We start from the raw sequence: 19072 nt of genomic DNA on the forward strand, positions 1-19072 counted from the left end.
TTTCTGCTCACATAAGTGATTTATGTCCAAGTACTCTCTGGTTCTCACACTACAATAATGATATTGTTTGCTTACCATTTTATTTGGACATTCTGCCTACTACATAATATATCCTGAACCAGTATAGTGTCATTTATAGGCACTTGCTGCATTTCTGTGTGCACTGAATGTAAGTTTTTAAAGGTGAAGAGAGTATCCTTATCTTTTTTATCAAGAAAATAACAGTTTTCAGTGAAATTATTCTGATGTGTGAGAAGGGAAGTCAGAATTAGGTCAGGATGCATAGACCCAGAGGCATTTTTTCCCATAGAGTTAATATAATTTCCTAGGAAAGAGGTGAGCCCAGATCTGCATGTTCCCTAGGAGGCATGAGGCAATCAGTCTGAAAAGGAAGGACAGTTGGGTCCAGCTGTGGTAAAAGAGGTCATCTGCACAGAACAGTGCATAAGCACGTGCTCCAAGAGTTCAGACTTTGCTTCATGATGTTGCTGGGGAGGTTCAGTTCATATACTTGAGCTGAAAAGTCTGTCTGCACAACAGGCAGCTTGCTTTGCACATTTAAGACCCACATGCATGCTAATTGATTGTACTTCCTTTGGGTGATTTGGCATAGAGTACAGAGGAAAGGGAAAACATTCAAAAGACTAATGATGGAAAAGATAGCAAAAAAAAAAAAAAAACAAAACAAAAACAAAAAACAAAAAAAACCAACAACCTGCAGGTTTACCCTGCAATCAGAATTCAAGAATATGCAGTTTATATCAATGTCAATATGACAAGCTGTCTTTTTCAGTGAAGTAACATTGTGGGTTTTTTGTATAAATAGTAAACTCCAACAGATATTTCAGTGTTTTTCCCACATGAGAAGCTGAAAGTGTCCATCATCATAATGATAAAACAAAGTAATAATACATGTGGATTGTCTGTTGCTTTACTTTTCTCCTTATAGATACAAAAGACAAGACAGATGAGAGAAAACAAGAAGAAAAATCACTGTGGAAGAAAAAAACAACTTGCAGTATTCAAAGGTTTGTGTTTTTGTTGTTAGTTTTTTGTTTGTTTTTTGTTTTCCAGAAAGTACCTTTGTTTTAAATGTAGATATTATCCTTTTCAAAATATGTCAGATAAATCAGAACTAAAAAATAATATTTAGCTGGGACTTACAGTTACATAGACATTGAGGCCAACAGTGTTATGATCACTGTCTCACATGACTCATATAAAACTCACCTCACCTGGATCTTGGCTGGTAGGAACAGGAGCACCATCAACCATAAGCCTATAAGCATATGTCACAAGTGCACATACACTGAGACAGAGAATCTGAGTTTTGGTTTGCAAGAACCCACTGTCAGGCAATTTTTGTGTTGTAGATTTTTATAGAAGAGATTCTTTTTGTGCTTTGCTGTGCCTTACACTACATATTACACTGCAAGGTTGTATAGATTTGCCTCCAGTAACTACAATTACACAAACATGTAACAAAAAGTGTTAAGGATGCTCCAGAAAGACTGTGAAAATCATGACAGGAGTTCGTGATAGCTACTTAATTATCTGAATGATGGAACTTTGGTGAAACTTCATTTGGCACTCTCAAAATTTCAACAGGAAAAACAAGTGATTCTCAAAGGATCGCTCAGGAGCCAGCTTATTTGTTTTAGAGGGCTGTTGATTGAGCTCTTGTATTTTTGACTCTGATGAAGTTTATCTTTTGTTCTCTTCAATTTAGCATCCTCTGCTTTCTGAAGACAATGTACCAAATCATGGTGGGGAGAAAAAAAGGAGTAAACCAGCTAGCAGCAATCAAACGCTGGAGCCTGTGTACCAGCATTAATTGCAATGACACAGCCTATGAACCTTTTGAAGGCACAGAGAATATTAGAAGTAGAAAGCAGAGAAACTTTAGATAGAGGGAAGTAACCTTCACATTTTGATAAGCTACAAAAAAAGCCTGTTCCAAGCAGAGGTGTTTTACATTACTGCATTCCTGTTGGCTGTTTGGAGGGTTTCATTAGATGTATGAACTTCTTGCTATAGTAATATAGTTCAGGCACTATTGTGGCTCTTTATGATACTGACTACCACAAGTCATGTATACAAACCTAGGAAGTATTTGTTTATGTGGAATACCTACTTAAGTGGGCTACAAATCATTTAAAGATGCCTATGATATGAATCATACCACAATTTCACAGATAAGTGGAAACATTATGCAACTTATTGAGTTTTTAAAACACTAACGAATGTGAACTACACAGCAGACTTGAGCTGGACCTTTTCACCCCTCCTAATATATGCCGTGGCTATTTAATATTCCTCACTAGGGAGTAATGCTGGCATACAAGTCAGCAATATATTAGGCTCTGGAGCCATGAACCTAGTGAGAACACAAACTAAACTGATTTTCAATTTTGGTACATTACAAAAAGGGCTATTATTATGGGGTTAGAGATGTCAAAGTTGGTGACCTGGTATAATGAAGTATTCCCTGCTACATAGTCAAGCATGAAAAGTAATTGGAGGCGGTGTAAACTTTTAGAAGCCTAGGGTCTTCTCTCCCTACCCCTAATTAAATATTCTTTTGCAAACACTCTTTTACATTTTTATGAAGCATTATAAAAGCAGAAATGATGCTCCTGTAAAACTTGCAGTTGATGAAGAAATGTGTTTTTTAAAAGGAGGTCACATCTTAACGCTTGAGTTACTTACATAATGCACTGATGAAAAGCAAGTTGCTACCTGCCAGCTAGGAATGACATTAAAATATTATGGCAGCATGTGACCAGCTTTAGAGCTTAAAATCTTGAAAGGACACAGACAATGTCCCCTTTGAAGAAAATTCCTGAAGATCACTTTACAATTTTTGCTAAGCTTTGAAACACAGACTAAAATACCCCATGCCCAAGCAGCAAAGATGAAAGTTGTTATTTCTCAGCTGCAACTTTTACATCTAAGAAACAACCTCTTAAGTGTACACCGGTCTTTCAACATGTCTGTAAAAGGAAAGAGGTTTGCATTTCTCCTTATGGAATTGTGTACAAATACTGTAAATCCCCTACTACAGGTTTTCAAAAGTTCTTCATATCCTGACTTACTGCACCGGCTTTGACCAAGTTACTCCTGTTTTCCCTGGTACAATACAGTGTGAGCTGGCACAACATCTCTCCTGGTTTACTAGACTGCAGAGGGCACTCCTATATAACAAGGAATTGCAGCCTCTAGGCTCATTTACTTTAAGTCCCAAACATTCATTGTTGTTTTTTCTTCCTTAATAATTAATGACACTATTATTACACTAAAAGGAAAATATTATTCTTGACAGTTGGCTTTGTTGTGATTATTTAATTTTTGCCCCCAAGTTTATACAATTACAACATCATCAATGCTCTTATCAGAATTCAGGTCAGTAGCCTCAGAAATTAAACATTTACAGAAGGACTACCTCTAATATAGCATCCCTAGGCATAACTTGAGCAAGGAGTGGAAGGAGACATCCTTTGTCACATGCCTGGAAAGTTGTGAAAGTTCTCTCTGAGGCAGGTCATCCATGGAGCAGTATGGAAACCACTTTCCTCTTATCGCATCTCCAGAGCATGTTTGTTGGAAGCATTACCTTAATGTGGATTTTAGCTGGGATAGATTACTGGAAGAAACAAAGTAGCCTCTTAAGCAATAGATCCTGAGTTTTGGGTGAACCTTACACTGTTCCTCAGGGACTTGATGAATGAGATGTGGCCAGAGAGCTGCATTTTGCCCAATGTAGCAAAAGCATAGGGTGCAGACCACGTGCCAAAAGAGTGCTATGGACTGGGGACTTTTTGAATAGCAGACAGATGGGATATGGCTTCCACACAGCTCCACTTCTAGAGCTGTTCCATTAGGCCATTAAAACCTTGAGATGCCCCAAGAAGCAAGTGTAGTTTATGGTAACTGTGGTCCCACCTCACCTTTCTGCTTTATGACTGAGACTTAAAGCCTGTAATTTGGCTGAATGGCTTTAAACCAACAGAATTAATTCTGGAAGCTCAGCTGATAGATGTACAGCTCCTGCATTACACTTTAAATATTTTCTTCCAATATTTACCTTTTTTTTCACTGAGAATAAGTCCATGCTAACTTTGGCTTCTACACAGGATACAGCTCGTGTATCAACAACAGACAGCAAATGGGTCATTCTGTATTCTGTGGGCAATAGAAAGTGATCTGCCTTTTCACACTTACTTCTGGAAGCTTTTCACAAGGAAAGTGTAAGATCAAGCTATTGCTGTGCCAAAGCAGAAGGACAAAGGGGCCTGGCTGCTGGAGTAACAAAAATACTTCCACAGCTCAGTCCTGATTCATGCTTATTTTCAAATCAAGGACCACATTTCAAGCGAGATATTCATTCAGTAAAATATGCACATTTCTTATTTCATTACCATATGCTATATATCTCATGCAGTGGTTAAGTAAAGAAGGAGTGTGGAAAAGGTTATAATTTGGGGGAACTGTAAACATTAAGATTCTATTGAATGGGATTTTCCCTCGTTCTGTACTGTTGTCTCACTAGATAAAAACACTGCGCTTTATGATTAAGCTAATTGATCTGGACAAACCAATCTGCAGTCCTAGAAGCCTGGATTTTCAAATGTGCTGAGTACAGGCAGCTGCATCTAAAGACAGTGGGGGCATTTAAAGTGCAATTAAATGTGAAGTTCTCTAAAAATTCAGGCCAGAGGCTGGCTGTAAGGTTAGAATAGAGATGCTTCCTTAGCTCATGGGTACTGTGAATAATGTGGCAGACTAAGAAGCTACACTGAAAAGACTATGTAAAGATGAAGTCTTTCATCAAAGTGGTGTTTGAATAGAAAAAAAAAAAAAAAAAAAAAGAAAATGCCTTGAGCCAAAAAGAAAAATAAAAAGAAAACAAGAAGGTATAGCTTGCCTCTTTGTGAACTGAATGGATGTAGCATCTTGTTCCCCCTTACTCCTCCCCCCCAATATATGTACTTAATACATATACCACATGGTCAGAATTAGTTTTATGCAAGCACATTTAATTCTAGCATTCCCCAATTTTTTAACATATGTAATATGCATAAAGAATATGTATTTGAGTAATAAATCTTTATAGAATCATTGAATAATTCAGGCTGGAAGAAATATTAGTAGGTCATATAGTCAAGCCTCTGCTTAAAACAGGGCCAGTGCCGAAGTCAGCACAAATTTTTCAGGGCTTTGACCAGTCGGATCTTGGTAATCAAGGTACCATTCATGATGCCTTGAGGCAATTGGTTCCATTGTTTACCTATGGGAAAGATCTGGCATTTGAAGGCAGATGTCTTTCTATACGGATATTTAGCTCAGCTTGTACTGAGGATATATCTAAATGTTGTTAAAATTCAGGGTTGGAAAAACAGAAGGAGAAAAGCTGGTATTAGCCCTAGTACACATATGCTACAAATAAATTTGTGTTCTAAAACGTTAGTATTGCAAACCTGAGGTTTCTGAGAGTTAAAAATTACTGCAATTTATATATTTCATATGTTTTGTCATGTCATATCAGTCATATTTTGGAATTTGATTGCACTATTTAAGTCTGGTGAAATTAAGTAAGACCTCATACTGTAAGTATAAGACAGTCTTGAATGCATAGAACTTAGAAGCTGCAGTCATCAATTTTCTGAATGCCTAAAGCAGAAAAACACTTACCCAAGTATCTTGGTTTGGATCTGTTTGCTAAGTTTCCTGAATCACACAAGCTTTTAAGAGCATCAAATGAACCTGGGAACAGTTGTCTTAAAAATGGATGAGAACACTGAATATTTAAATAATCTTGACTTTAGCAACTTTAGCAATGTTTTTCAGTGCTGTCTTCTGTAACCTACTCATAGACAGTCTGATGAAGTACAGCAATAATGGACAGTGGTGGGTGGACTCAAAACTTGCTTGACTTTTGAATTGGGTCCAGTGGCACAGCGCCTGTTTGGAGGCCAATCACTAGTTGTATACCCAAGTTGTCAGTACTAGGGATACTTTATTAATTACCTGGATGATAGAACAGTCTGCACCCACAGCAAGTTCTTTGAGAGGTGTGGTTGATAGACCATATGGCTGTGATGCCACTCAGAGGCACCTCAAGATGCTGGAGAAAGGGGCTAATAAGAACTTTATGAAGTCCTGGGAGGAATAATGGCTGGTGCTGCTACATGCCGGAGTGTAGGTGGCTGGAAAGTAGCCTGGCAAAAATGGCTCTGGTGAGTCTGATGGACACCAGATTGACCAGAAGCCACAAACTCACCAATGCAACAAAACGCCAACAGCATCCTCAGCTGCATCAGGAAGAGCATTGCCAGAAAGTTGATGGAGGGGATACTTCCTGCCTACTTAACACAGATGGGACATACCTGGAGTGCTGGATTTAGTTCTGGATTTCTCAGGACAGCAAAGACACAGACATTCTGGGGCGTACCAAGGTCAATGAAGATGATTAAGGGACTGGAGCATCTGGCATGTGAAGAGAGGCTGAGAGCTGGAACTGTTGAGTCTGAAGAAGAGAAAACTCAGGAGAGATCTCATTAATGTGTAGAAGTTCTGTAAGGAAGAGTGTAAAGAGAACAGAGCCAGGCTTCTCTTGGTGGTATCCAGTGAAAGACAAGAGGCAAAGGGTGCAAACACAAAAGTTCAATTAAAAAGAAAAGAAAAAAGAAAAAGTATTTTTGCTCTGAGGGTGGTCAAACTCTTGAACAAGTTGTAAAATCTCTTTCCCTGGAAATACTCAAAACTCCTCACAGTCTTGGGCAACAAGCTCTTGTTGACTGCTTTTGTCAAGAGGTTGGATTAGATGATTTTCAGAAGGGTATTCCATCCTCAACCATTCTAAGTTGAGCTAGGCAGTAATTTTTCCAGTTTCGCTTTAGTTCACTTCCATTGCAGTGTCAGCAGAATAGATTCATTTCCATCCTGTTCTGGGTTGGGTTTTCTGTTTTCTTTTGTTGTTCTTTTTTGTTTGTTTTTTTGTTTTTTTGTTTTTCTTCTCCTTTATAAAGCTCCATCTTTTCCTTTTATGGGTGCTGCTCTCTAACTTTATAAGTTATTACAGTGTTCTGATAAATCTCCTGAAGTCAAGACCTGCTTCTTCTTCTGGGAGTAAAGCTTCAGATCAGCATTACTGAGTGTCCCCCTGTGAAAAAAATAAAATGAAGCAAAATATAATGTGGGATGTAGGAGGAATGGAAATTGAAGCATTCTTCCTTATCTCCCTACAGTAGAAACCAAATTTATTTCATTGTACTGTTCAAACTGAATAGGCTCAAGAATTACAAAAGAACTGATTTTCTCATAATTACATATAAACTGAAGAAGTGACCATGAATGAGAAATGACATCCTAATAATAGTGGTAAAGTGTAGTTATTTTATGAGAACAGAAATTTGTAATTCAAATAATCTGAGCGAGAGGAGCTAAGGAAATAAAAACACCAAAGTTGAATACCTATAATAAAGATAATTAGAATTAGCAGTAAATATTGCCCTGAAGCATGCTGTTACAGCTGAGACCATTTTGTAATGTCTAAGATGCTATGGCATAGTGATTTATACGCTTCTCAACCTAAACGTTAGAAGAAAACCATATTCTATTGCCTTAATGCATTTCCTGCCTTTCAGCGGATGGCTTTGACTGGCCTACTCACTTTCAGTCAGCTTTGAGTAGGTTTTCCAAAGAAGTATTTAACCACATAATGACTGACATGACATGAACTCAGCAGTGTGTCTTGCTGGGGCAACAGGAGCATTTTTAAATACCAATGCATAAAGCATGGAACTGTAACAAGCCATTTAAATGATCAACACTTAGATTCTTAGTATGCTAGAAGAAAATTGTGTGATAATTGAAAATGTTTTGTTTGTGTAATAGCTACTCTTACTAGGATTGTAGTAACATTCTAAAGTTGTTCAGCACAACCACAGAAGACCTTTCAAACACATTTCATGGGCAAGTAGACTTTGCACTGTGTTGAAGTGAACGTGCTAATTGTGGGAGGTCCCCAAATCATTTTTTTTTTTTATTTTTTATTTTTTTTGTTTAGCCCTTTCTGCTTTTTTCTCTCTAACAATAATTTTTAACTGGTTGTTCCAATTGGCCTTTATTCTCATTTCAGCCTCCTGTATAACACAGCAGCAGGGGCAGGGAGGAGCCAGGACAGGTGGCCTGAATTAGGCCAGGGGTTGTTCCATACCATGCAACATGTGGAAGGTCATAAATCTGTGGGTATTTGGCGAGCGGCTGGCTGCCACTTGGGGGTTGCTGGGCGTCAGTCAGATGGGGTGAGGCCTTTTGGTACTGGTGGGCTGTTGCATTGTTGCTGTGCCTTAGGTGGCAAGTAATTGCATTGTGGCTCTCTATATTGCCATCACTGCTGTTTTGTTTCCATTTTCCTCTTCTGTCTTAGTAAATAGTTTTTGTCTCAACCCAGGAGTTGCATTTTGTTTCAGATTCTTTCCATCATCACGCTTGGTAGGGAGGAATGTGTGAATGGCTGCTGCCTTCAATGGCGAGCTTTGATTCTGTATACTATTGTATTAAATAAGACTCACAGGTATATTTACATAATGAGATCATTAATTAGTGTTATTAGATTGTATTTTCAGAAGTCTAAGTAGAATGGATCTTCTAAACTCTATCTGCCCAGTTTAAGTAAGGCCACAAGCTCTTATTTCTTAGAGTGATGTTTGGGCTTTTTTTAGTCCCATGTTCTTGAATGTTTTGTTTTACTCCTAAAGATGTTAATTGGGAAAAACATCACTTAATTTCTGCTAAGATCTAGGCTTAATGCTTGTACTTGGCTTTTCTCTACCTCTGTTTTTTTTATGTTTTATGTTCAGGTTTTCACCTTTTATTTTCCCCCTTTGAACAAATCAATTAATAATTAAGATTTTTTTCTAATATAACTGGAATCATTGATTTGGGTTAAAGAGATGTCACAAATGGTCATTTGTAGGAATAGCAGAGAGTTTGCTCTACCTCTGTTCTGTGCCACGCACAACAGCTCAAAACAAGACTGAAGGTGCCAATTTAGAAGCAGCAGTTAAAAGATCCAAATGTAAATAAATTTTGTGCTGTTAGAAGTGTTAGAGCTATTTATGAAACACAGAGAAATTAACATTTCTAAATAATCCTAGAACAAATGATGGTGAGAAAGATCATACCGGATTGTGTAACATTCTCTTCCATAAAAGTATTTTCCATTATATTAAGTGGAACATTTATAACCCAAAAGATTCATGCAGAAAACCAAATTATAATTGTGACAATATAGAGGAAAATAACATAGCAGAATGAAAATTACTTACCATGAGGTACAGATTAAAGTGTGGTCAATCAACTGTATGGTGACAATAACATAAAGATGGTAGTAAATATCCAAAAGGTTATTTACAGGAAAAACTCACCCATATGGAATCCTTCAGTCTGCCAGGAACTGCTGAGACTATTTCCACCAGGGAGCAATCTCCAAGACATGCAGCCTTAGTGGTGGTCAGCCCTTAAATGAGGTCTAGAGGAGGTGGAGTCAAGCTCCACCCCTTCCGGGAGCACGGCTACATTACTCTCACCTGTGCTCCCACAGCTGACCCGACACTTGCCTCAGCTGATTAATCAAAGGTTCAGGCTGTGATTACCAATTTCCCATACAATCAACCAATCAGCTTTGGCTTGAAGGTATGGTTATGCCATACAGTCAATATGGTGGAGGCAAAATTGCATGCAACATTTCTCTCTCATCTCCTAGTGCTTCCCAAATTGAAATAATTTATACTCAGAATGTTAAACCAAATAGAAAGTGCATGAAGAATGTATCTCTGCCAACAGGATCCATCAAGGTGATGCTGGGGGACCTGAAGAGGAAAATATCTTTGTTAGTTTTGTTAGTACTGCAGACACACTGGACACAGCAGCTGAAACCAAAACCTCAAGCACTTTGTAACCACATTGTAAAACACAGTTCTTGATCTTATTTTTGTGTTTGATATATATACATCAGACAGATAGGAGAGGGAGGGGCAATACCAGAATGGGACTAGAAAGTCTAGCAGGAGGGGCTAGGCGCCTGACCCAGTATATCTGAGGAGGTTGTACCAGAAGCAGGAGCTACTAGCCCCAAAATCTCAGCTAGCACTTCCATAGCATTCTCTTCAGTGAAAGAGAACTGGGAGATAGAAAATGGGTAATGGGCTTATCTTGCTTCAATAAAGCATTTAACTTGGTATCAATTTGAAGTTTGTGTCTTTTCTTATTCAGTCTACATGAGTTCGTCTGTGTCATATAATGGTTTTATTCTGTTATGCATTTTAGTCTTCTGTTTCGTGCTAGTAAATATAGTCTCTTTTTAACAGTCGAAATGTCAGGATATGATTGTTTTGAATGTGCAAGATGAAATCTGTGAAATGATGCATTTCTTTTTCAGTGAGCTCTGAAAAGGAGCCAAACATGGTTTTCTTGTTTATAGAGCAAAGGACTGGAATTGACCGTTAGGGTCACAGACTCCAGTGCAGTGAGTTCAGGCCAGTGCACAGGCACTACATCTTATAATCTCTTTCACATGCTCACAGACTTGTTTTGTGGAGTGGGTTGTTGGGTTTATTTTTGGTGGGCTTTTTTTTGGCTGAATTTGAACACTTTACTGCAAACAGACGCGAGATTAGGAAACTAGATCTTGTTCTTTGGTGGAGACTAAATCCTGAAAGTCCTCTAGCAGAACAGAGCTTACAGGATCAGTCATACTTCAGGGTGGTGATGTGCTATGGGAGTATTGTTTCTAGGCTATGCCTGGCACCTTGGGAGATGCAGTGTTGTTCTGTGGCCATTGCATTGACCTGTCCCAGCGATGCTGCCCGCCATAACTTTCAGCATCCTAGTTTCCCCATCAGTACTTAAAAGACAGCAACTGCAAACTGCCTTAAAATCTGCCGATGAACAGCTTTATATTTGAGTTGTGCTATGTATGGGGTGGACCAGAGCAGCCCTGTTATTGGTGATTATTTTACCTAAATAATCTTGATCCTTTCTTACTTTTTTATAATCATTAAATTAAGTTGAAAAGGTCACTCCTTCCCATAATAGCTCAAGTTCAGGGTTTTCTTTTATTTTTTTTCATAGCTTTTAAGGATATACCATGTCATAGATGTCAGATACTACATTTCTTCACACTGTTTAAATCATTCTCTTTTTATAAGAAAGCAATTTTTTTATTTTTTTTTTTTTTTTTTTTTTAGAAATCCACTTAGTTTATTTTCCATTGGAAAAAAAAGAAAAATGGGGCCTTTATTTTACAAAATATTTCCTCATCCTGAGCTTATTGACACCTACCAGACCAAGTTTTAGACAGAGGTTTTTTAATGGGGATTTGTCACTCATTAATTTCAATGTGGAGATTCTCTTTTTATTATTTTTTTTTCCTCAGAACAATTTTTCAATGACAGGCTTTTTTTTTTTTTTTTTTTTTTTTTTTTAAGTGGGTGGGGGGAGGGGGGCAAGAGGTCAACACAATCAGGCTTTTTTTAACATAATGGAATAATGACATAACCTTCATTATAGCATCTCAAATGCAACAATATAATACATTTACTTAAGTCCAGGACAAGGAAACCAAACCAATTTATTATAGCCTGTTGATTCACACTCACATGCTGTGCAGTTCGTGTGAAGGCCCCATTTACTTTTTCACATGAACTGCCACAGCATGGTTTAAATAGAGATTTCTCTAGCAGTAGTGTTAAGGCTCCTTATTAACATCGTTTCTGGAGTCACTGGGCCAAGTATATCCCTAGTGCAATTCCACTGATCTCAGTGGGGTTATCCTTGAGATATATTTGGTCCATTGTTTCTACAGAATGTCTTTGTTCTTTTTTGATCTCTTTAAGAATTTTGTTACTTTGAAAATTTCTTGCATAGTAAGTTCTAACATTAAAAAGTTCACAGCATTTGTAAGTAACTTCTCAGGTGGTTTTTACACATTTCTACTCAGAGATCAGAGGTGATTATATCCAATACTTGTTTCTCTTTATTTTTAATTCCAAAACTTGATGTGGCTACCAAAAATAGTCTAAGACAGACTTCATGTGCATTTGGCATTATCTTCTGCCCAGCTTTCTCTCTTGCAATTTCTGGAAACAAATATGTATTGAGCAATGAAACTCCCAAGCCTAACTTGAAAAGTCGAGCTTTTATGATGTTGTGTTTCAGTAATGAATGTTTATCTTCATGGTTGTTGGTTTTGGTTTGTTTTTTGTTTTTACTTCTATTAGGCATTGTGCACTACTTTAAAAAACAAAAGTAGTCAACTGACCACCAAATTTTTGCTAAGGTTAGATGTGTAGTTAATGACCATTTTGTACATTACACATATACATGTGATTTACATTATTTAATTTTATTTTTTTTTTCAGGAGAAAGAACAGTCTGACTAGACAAGAGGACAAAGAGAAGTGGTCCCTTGGATAAGTGGTGGATAAATGGAAAAGCATTTGTTCTCAGAATGCTTGTATCTCATATCCAATTCTGTATTACTGAAGGTTTGCACAGGCATTTGGTGGCCTCCTTAATTTATATTAATTTTTCCAGGGAATAATTAACTCAGCACATGCACCTCTTTACTTGGCTTTGCTGTCAGAATTTTTAATTCAAAATCAAATTTGATTTTCACCAAATCAGCAGAGGAAAATGACTTGGACCAGGACCTCTGGTTCCCTGAGCTCATGCTTATCTTCTTGTAAAGATCTTTTTATTCTCCAAAAAAAAAAAAAAAATTAAGTCCTAACATGAGATTGCATTTTGGAGGGAACAGCCTATGGGCTCTAGAGTAATTAAATCCCTGCTTGTTAAGTACTGCTTGAATAAATAACATTTGATTCTGTTGATAACCAACGAAGACTTGCTAGCATGTGAAGTTCTAGTGCCAAAATGACTTTTGCTCTACAGATATGTGTTCAGGAAAGTGCTGCAGGTGAGGTGTGCCTGTGAGTTGTGTTTCCTATTGAGATACAGCTGTAATTTTTGCAGATTTTCCAGTCTCTTCCAGCATGTTCTTCATGCTGAAGGGAGAAATGATACTGCCTCTAAGTAAAGATGTGGAAAACCCTCTAAAAGTACTCAGTAGCAAAGCTTGTTTTCAAGCTACACACACAGAACTGGTTTATATTTATAGAGATTTATATGTGAGACAGAATGGAAAAATGTAATCTAGTTTTATTTAACATCTCTCTCAGAATCCTAAAAACTGCTTTCAGATGAATTAGGTGCTTGTAAGTATAGTGGCTATGCAGGAAAACATTAACAGCTAAGCTTCAGACAGCAACAACCCTACATATTATATTATGTGTTAAGAAAGCAAATGCTAGTTACAGACCTGGGGTTGTCTCTGTGCACTTTTCAAAACTGCAGTGTGATCATTTATCTACAAAACATTAGAGCTCAGATAAAAGAGCTGCAGGCCTCTTCTGAAAGCTGGCATTCTCAGGCATCACCAGGTACATCAATGAAATGTTTCTGTTTACTTGTCCAGTCGCACCGTGTTATTCATGTCTTCCTGATCTGCAGATCAGTGATACCAAGCAGTAACCTGTTGAGACGTTTTAATTTTGAACTTTGCACAAAGAGTGATCCATGAAGAAAATGAAGTACAAAATGAGGCAATAAGCAGTGGTATCTATTTCCTTATTTTCTTATATCAGCAGCACAGATTTCACAGAGAGTACTTTAAGTCATGATTTTGCATCACGTAACATCTGGTCTTGTGCAACACATCTGAGCCTCCTGAAGAAGGAACACAAGAGACGGGACATACAGCTTGTGCTTTGTGGTTAGAAACACTCTGCAGAACTTCCCATCTTTGGGATACACATCTTGCGAAATGCAGCGTGGATGCAGAGTCAGGGTGCTGTTTTGACGGCTCTTGGGTGCTAATGGCATCTCTTCTCCAGCCCCCAAGCCTCAGGGCAAACAGGTAATCAATGAAAAATAAAAGCACCTGGAACTTTTCACAAATAAAACCTTGCATGCATGTCCTGGAGGAACATTTCCTCCTGGCAGATATTCCTGGAAGATTTTGGCTCGGTGTACCCTGTGTTCCTTAAGGGCCCTCCTACAGAGGCTGGTGAATATAGAATCTCATCACCAGGCCCTCAGAGAGTTTCAGAGGGCCATTGCATTCTCACCATCCTTCTGTGCAGGTGAGGAAGGGCACCCTGCACAGCTTTTGACCATCTGGGGGTACTGATTTTCACTGCAAAGGCAAAAAACAGATTTTAGCTCCTTGGTGATGGAATGGGAGAGCTTGAATGAAAATAACTTTCATATTGGGAGTATAAGAGAACTTTGAATATTTTTTTCCCCATGAAGGGGCCTCTTCTCAGAGTGTAAAGCCTCAGTTGTATCTGATTTACAAAAAGAGGAAAAAACAAGGACTTGGGGTCTTAAAGTGCATAGTGCAATTTTGGACTGTGTTGTAACAATCCTTTTCAAGGCACTGCTTTAATGTTCTCCCCAGCAAAACAAAATGAAATTGAGGATACCTCATCAACTTCTGTGTTTAATTTCATTTGTAGAAACTCTATGCACAGAATCATGCATAGCCATTTTTATAGTGCTGGATCCACTGTCAGCTGAAAGATACTTGGATGAAGTACTGGAAATTATTTTAGTATTTTCAACAAGAATCACTAACAGTGATGAGTAACTTCCTGGCTACTAAGTGCATCAGGCAATGTACATTGTTCCTCAACCTGATAAACTCTTAGCTGGGAACTTCCCTTCCCTGTGGTTGTTGATCTGCCCTGGGTTTCTGCCTGCCTCTTCAGACCAGGCTGCTCTGTGACATCTAGTCAAATGTTGAGCAATCAGTACCACCAGGGCTGTGTTTTTAATGAGAAAAGCAGTTAAGTAAATGGAATGTCATTAAGACATACGACTGTTTTGGAGATGATGCCAACAGTATAACAGAAAGTTACTTTAAAATATTACTTGCTGTACATTTATTTTTAATGCATACGAAACTGTAGAAACAAACCACTTTAACTAGCTGAAGAAATTGAGACTCTTTGCATGTGCTGTTTCAAATCCCAGTAGTATTTCAGCCTCTTGGAGTTGTCTCTTGAACTGTCAAAGAGGGATCTGGACAGTTTCTTGGTGTCTCTGACTATTAAATCCTTAAGTGATATGTCTATATGCTTAAGGAATGGGTCAGTTTGCAGTCAGAAATGTACCAATGTATAAAAAAAGGAACAGATTGGTTACTAGCATATTGCCATGAAAACCTTTGCCCTCAGCTGACTGGGTTTGTTCCAAGATTCAGTGTTCACTTTGACGTTATATGAGACAAAGTGATGTGGCCAAATACGCATATCATGTACTTCGGCAGTTTTTCCTTTTTTTGTTGGTTTTGTGTGTGTGATGCCTTGCTTCGAAACTGTTTAGCTCAATGCATTCAAAGTTCTCTGCTGTACCATTTCAGTCAGGATCTAAACACACTTGAGCATAACAAGAGGCAAGGAGGAATTGTTACAGCCTTGCTAACAAAGGCCATACTTCTTTTGGTATGTTTTTCTTGTTTCAAATCTGTAGAGACACTTCCCTATTTAAAAAGAACAACTGTCCTTTTGTTGTGAGTCCTGCACAGCATTTGTGGCTCGTATCAGTCACACTATTATTAATAAACCAGAAAAGCTTTTGAAATGCTAGCAGTTATTCCAGCTAGGAGTTGTTGCCTGCTTGCCTAGGTAAAATGAAGAGCGTCCCCTTCTCTGTCAGTCAGCTTTTAGCTGCTGGCAATTCACAAGACCTCATTTCTGTAAAGCACTGATTGCCCACTATTAGACCGTAGGAGCTGGGAGAATCACCAAAGTTATAAAGAAGAGAAGGATTTGTCTATGAATAGAGACCTGCTTTTTTGGAACTTTGTTTCTCTATTTTGAAGATAAATAAAAAAAGTAATTGGGCTTCTTGGTTTTCACTGTATGAACACCAATTAAAGATTATTTATTATGCTTTCTTAGCAAATTTTAATGTTTGTGTTTTGTTGTGGTTTGGTTTTGTGTGTTGTTTTTTTTTAAACAGAGTAACATAGACAACAAGGCGGAACCTGTTGTGAGTCATCACTTTCATTCTCAGTCGAAGTTCTCTATTTCTTAGATTTTGGCATCACAAATGCAACTCAATCTTATATCCTCTCTGTTTTTCCAGGAAGTTCAAAACAGCTCTGCAAGGACATTTTAGGATCAAGTGGGCAAAACTTTGACAGTTTACAAACACATAGGTCCCTTTGCTTTATCCATAATCACAATTTATAAAGGAAGAGAGTTGTTCACATTTCTTGAAGCTAACATATCTTTTGAGGTATAGTTTGGAAATGTATAATTGGATGATTTTATGTATTATAACATCTACCACCAAAAAAGAAGTGTTGTAGTGGTAGCCACTGCAACATAACAACATATAAAAAAGTAAAAATGAAGGGTGGATCCACCATCTCAAAACATGCAGACCTGTAGGAATAGAGAAGTCTGAAAACAATCTTTAATTGCTTTTTCTTGTTCTCTCATTGTGTTCTCTGACTTTGTAAAAAAAAAAAAAGAAAATAATAAAAAAGGGAGAAGTCTGTTTGTAGTATTGCTAGAAAAAAAAAAATATCGACTAGAATTCTTTTCCTTTGGAAAAAGTCTTCCAGAAGATGGTAGCTTTGACACTTCTTCAGTAATTGGGAAACTTCAGGAAAGAATGTACAAAGAATGTTAATGAATTTTCTACATACTGAGTTTGAATTGCCTCAGACAATGTGATTGACATGCCTTGAAAGGAGGAAAAGCTGAACTTCAACTTTTGTGCTTTGGGTAAGATGAGGTCTTGCACAACATATCTCACAGCTTCCAACCCATGTATGTATATTGCTAGCAGCAAAATGCTTGCTGCAGTTTGTTGAAATTGGCAAAGTTTTATCATTTTTACCTGAATAGAAATTTGGTAAATCATAAGAAAATTAATCAGTTAGAGGTGATATCCACAGAAGAAACTTATTTATAGATACTGTGGTTCATTAGACTTGTTATGTTGGGCACATTAGAATCTCCTTTGCAAATGCTGACAGTGCCTGGAGAGCCACCAAAGCCAGGAAGCATGAAATGTTGAGCATGAAATCCCAGCTTTCCTTAGAACTGTCTTCATAACTCTCAACTAGCTAGGAGTGGCATGTAAAGGAGGAAGACTGAGCAAAGCAGTGTGTGAATGAGACTTTTAAGTAAGCTTTACTTGAAAGGAGAATGCTACGGATTTATTCCCTACTGGGCTTAGCTTAAAATAGTGAACTGTTAATCAGAACAGTCTGAAATATTCATCTGTCCCCTTCCAGGCAAGTTCCCTAACCTGTAGGCCAATGGCTTAACAAGTATTTAATTACTGCACTCAAAATGAAACAGTTTCCAGAGAAGTATTTGGAGGACCCTATAATCCCAAGATTTCCCAAGAAACACTCCAGAAATTTCTTGGGGGGAGATTTCTAAGCCAGAATTCTGTTAGACAAAGGGAGTGGAAAAAAAAACCAACAGGTTTTCCAAGTTCTAAGGGAATGATCATACTGCTGAGGTGTTGGGTAAAGCATGGAAGAAAGAACAAAAGCCAGTCTGCAAAGAACATTCAAGAACTCCATGAGTCTTCAGATCTAAATTTTTCATGGAACACGTGGCAGACTAAAATATGGGGACCACAGTCCCAGAGGCTCCTTTGAGACTTGTTATGGAATAAAATTTTGAATAGAGATTGTTTTAGCTCTACTTCCTTTTTTTTTTTTTTTTTTTTTTTTGCCTATTTTTTGCCTTTTTTTATTCTTCTTCTTGGTTTCTACTGTTTTCAGACTAATTAGTTTGTTCTCTTTGTTGTTAAACATTCATCCAACACTTGGTTTTTTTCTCAGAACTTTGTGTGTTATTGCAGATGATCGGTATCAGATTTGTGAATAAGGTCATTTCCAGAATTCCTTTTCATCTCTTGTGATTGTGTAGCCTGCTTTTTGACTTGTTCTCCTCAGGACTCTCCTGTTTTGCAGTGATTCTGTAGTATTTGGAAAAAGAAAAAAAAATAAAGAAATTGAGGATGAGATTTCTGAGAGAGTTCTCACAATGATCTTACAGAAGAAGGCAGAGGGCTTGCTTTGGACACGGCTGGTGGAATTGTTTGTATCCAGGACAATCCTGGAAGTAATTTGCTTAATTGCATTTTAAAAAATACTCCACAACCTGCCCAGGAGCTTCTCAGAGTGACAGAGATTCTGCAATAGATGAATTCTTGGAGGACTCTGATTTCCAGAAGAGACAGGCCCAGGCCTCCACAAAAGATCACAGGCTTCTTATAGGACCCTCTCAGCTGGCTGGTATCTTTGCAGAATCACACCAAATCACATCTGTATATGAGAGCCCCACACCAAATAGCTTGACTTAGGTTACATGTGCTACAGGTGAAAAAAAAATACTCAAGCAACAAGGCACAAGCAGGTGCACCAAGGGTTTGGAGTTAACAATCTGTTCATTCATCACCTTGGTTTCTCAGAATTTTGCGGGGGCTTGATTGCAGTGGTGGGGAAAGTTCCTTCTCTGTGGCCCTTCTTGACAGCTTTCTGTGGTTTGAAGGGAGTATTTTGAGTGTATTTTGAGGAAGAGGCCAAAGAAAATATCACAGAAAAATGACAATGGATTCATAGAATCATAGAATCATAGAATCATAGAATCACCAATGTTGGAAAAGACCTTAAAGATCATCCAGTCCAACCGTTCATCTATTACTAATAGCTCCCACTAAACCATGTCCCTCAACACAACATTCAGTCTTTCCTTGAACACCCCCAGGGTCGGTGACTCCACCACCTCCCTGGGCAGTCCATTCCAGTGATTAAAATATTGAGGCCTGAGAAGAAGGACACAGAACACTGTTTTCTCTGGATGCTAAAGAAACACGATGAAAACAATGGATCAGTAATTTTAATATGGCCTCTAACGTCACAGTAATTGTGACACCATTGCTAACCATTGTTCAGTCCTACTGCCAGCTATTC

At 38.0% G+C, this 19072-nt stretch overlaps 2 protein-coding genes across 4 annotated transcripts in view; one reads left to right on the top strand and one right to left on the bottom strand.

Annotated features, from left to right (window-relative positions):
* Positions 1–16035, top strand: part of LOC107311199 (uncharacterized) — a 29535-nt gene extending 13500 nt beyond the window's left edge. Inside the window, exons 3-4 of one of the 3 annotated variants that reach the window (XM_085543059.1) lie at positions 950–1028; positions 12426–16035. In XM_085543059.1, the coding sequence (XP_085399185.1) occupies positions 950–1028; positions 12426–12480 (134 nt within the window). In that variant the 3' untranslated portion in view covers positions 12481–16035. Of the gene's footprint in view, positions 1–949; positions 1029–1729; positions 10251–12425 lie in introns of those variants that run through there. The other 2 variants (XM_085543056.1, XM_085543058.1) reach the window with 2 other exon arrangements.
* Positions 14270–19072, bottom strand: part of LOC107311182 (uncharacterized) — a 301670-nt gene continuing 296867 nt past the window's right edge. The window contains exon 20 of the mRNA XM_085543047.1: positions 14270–18075. The gene's annotated coding sequence lies outside the window, so the exon portion shown is untranslated. The remainder of the gene's footprint in view (positions 18076–19072) is intronic.

Source organism: Coturnix japonica, chromosome 3 (genome assembly GCF_054131305.1).
Source record: "Coturnix japonica strain WE chromosome 3, WE-NBRP24, whole genome shotgun sequence".
NCBI classification, from domain to species: domain Eukaryota; kingdom Metazoa; phylum Chordata; class Aves; order Galliformes; family Phasianidae; genus Coturnix; species Coturnix japonica.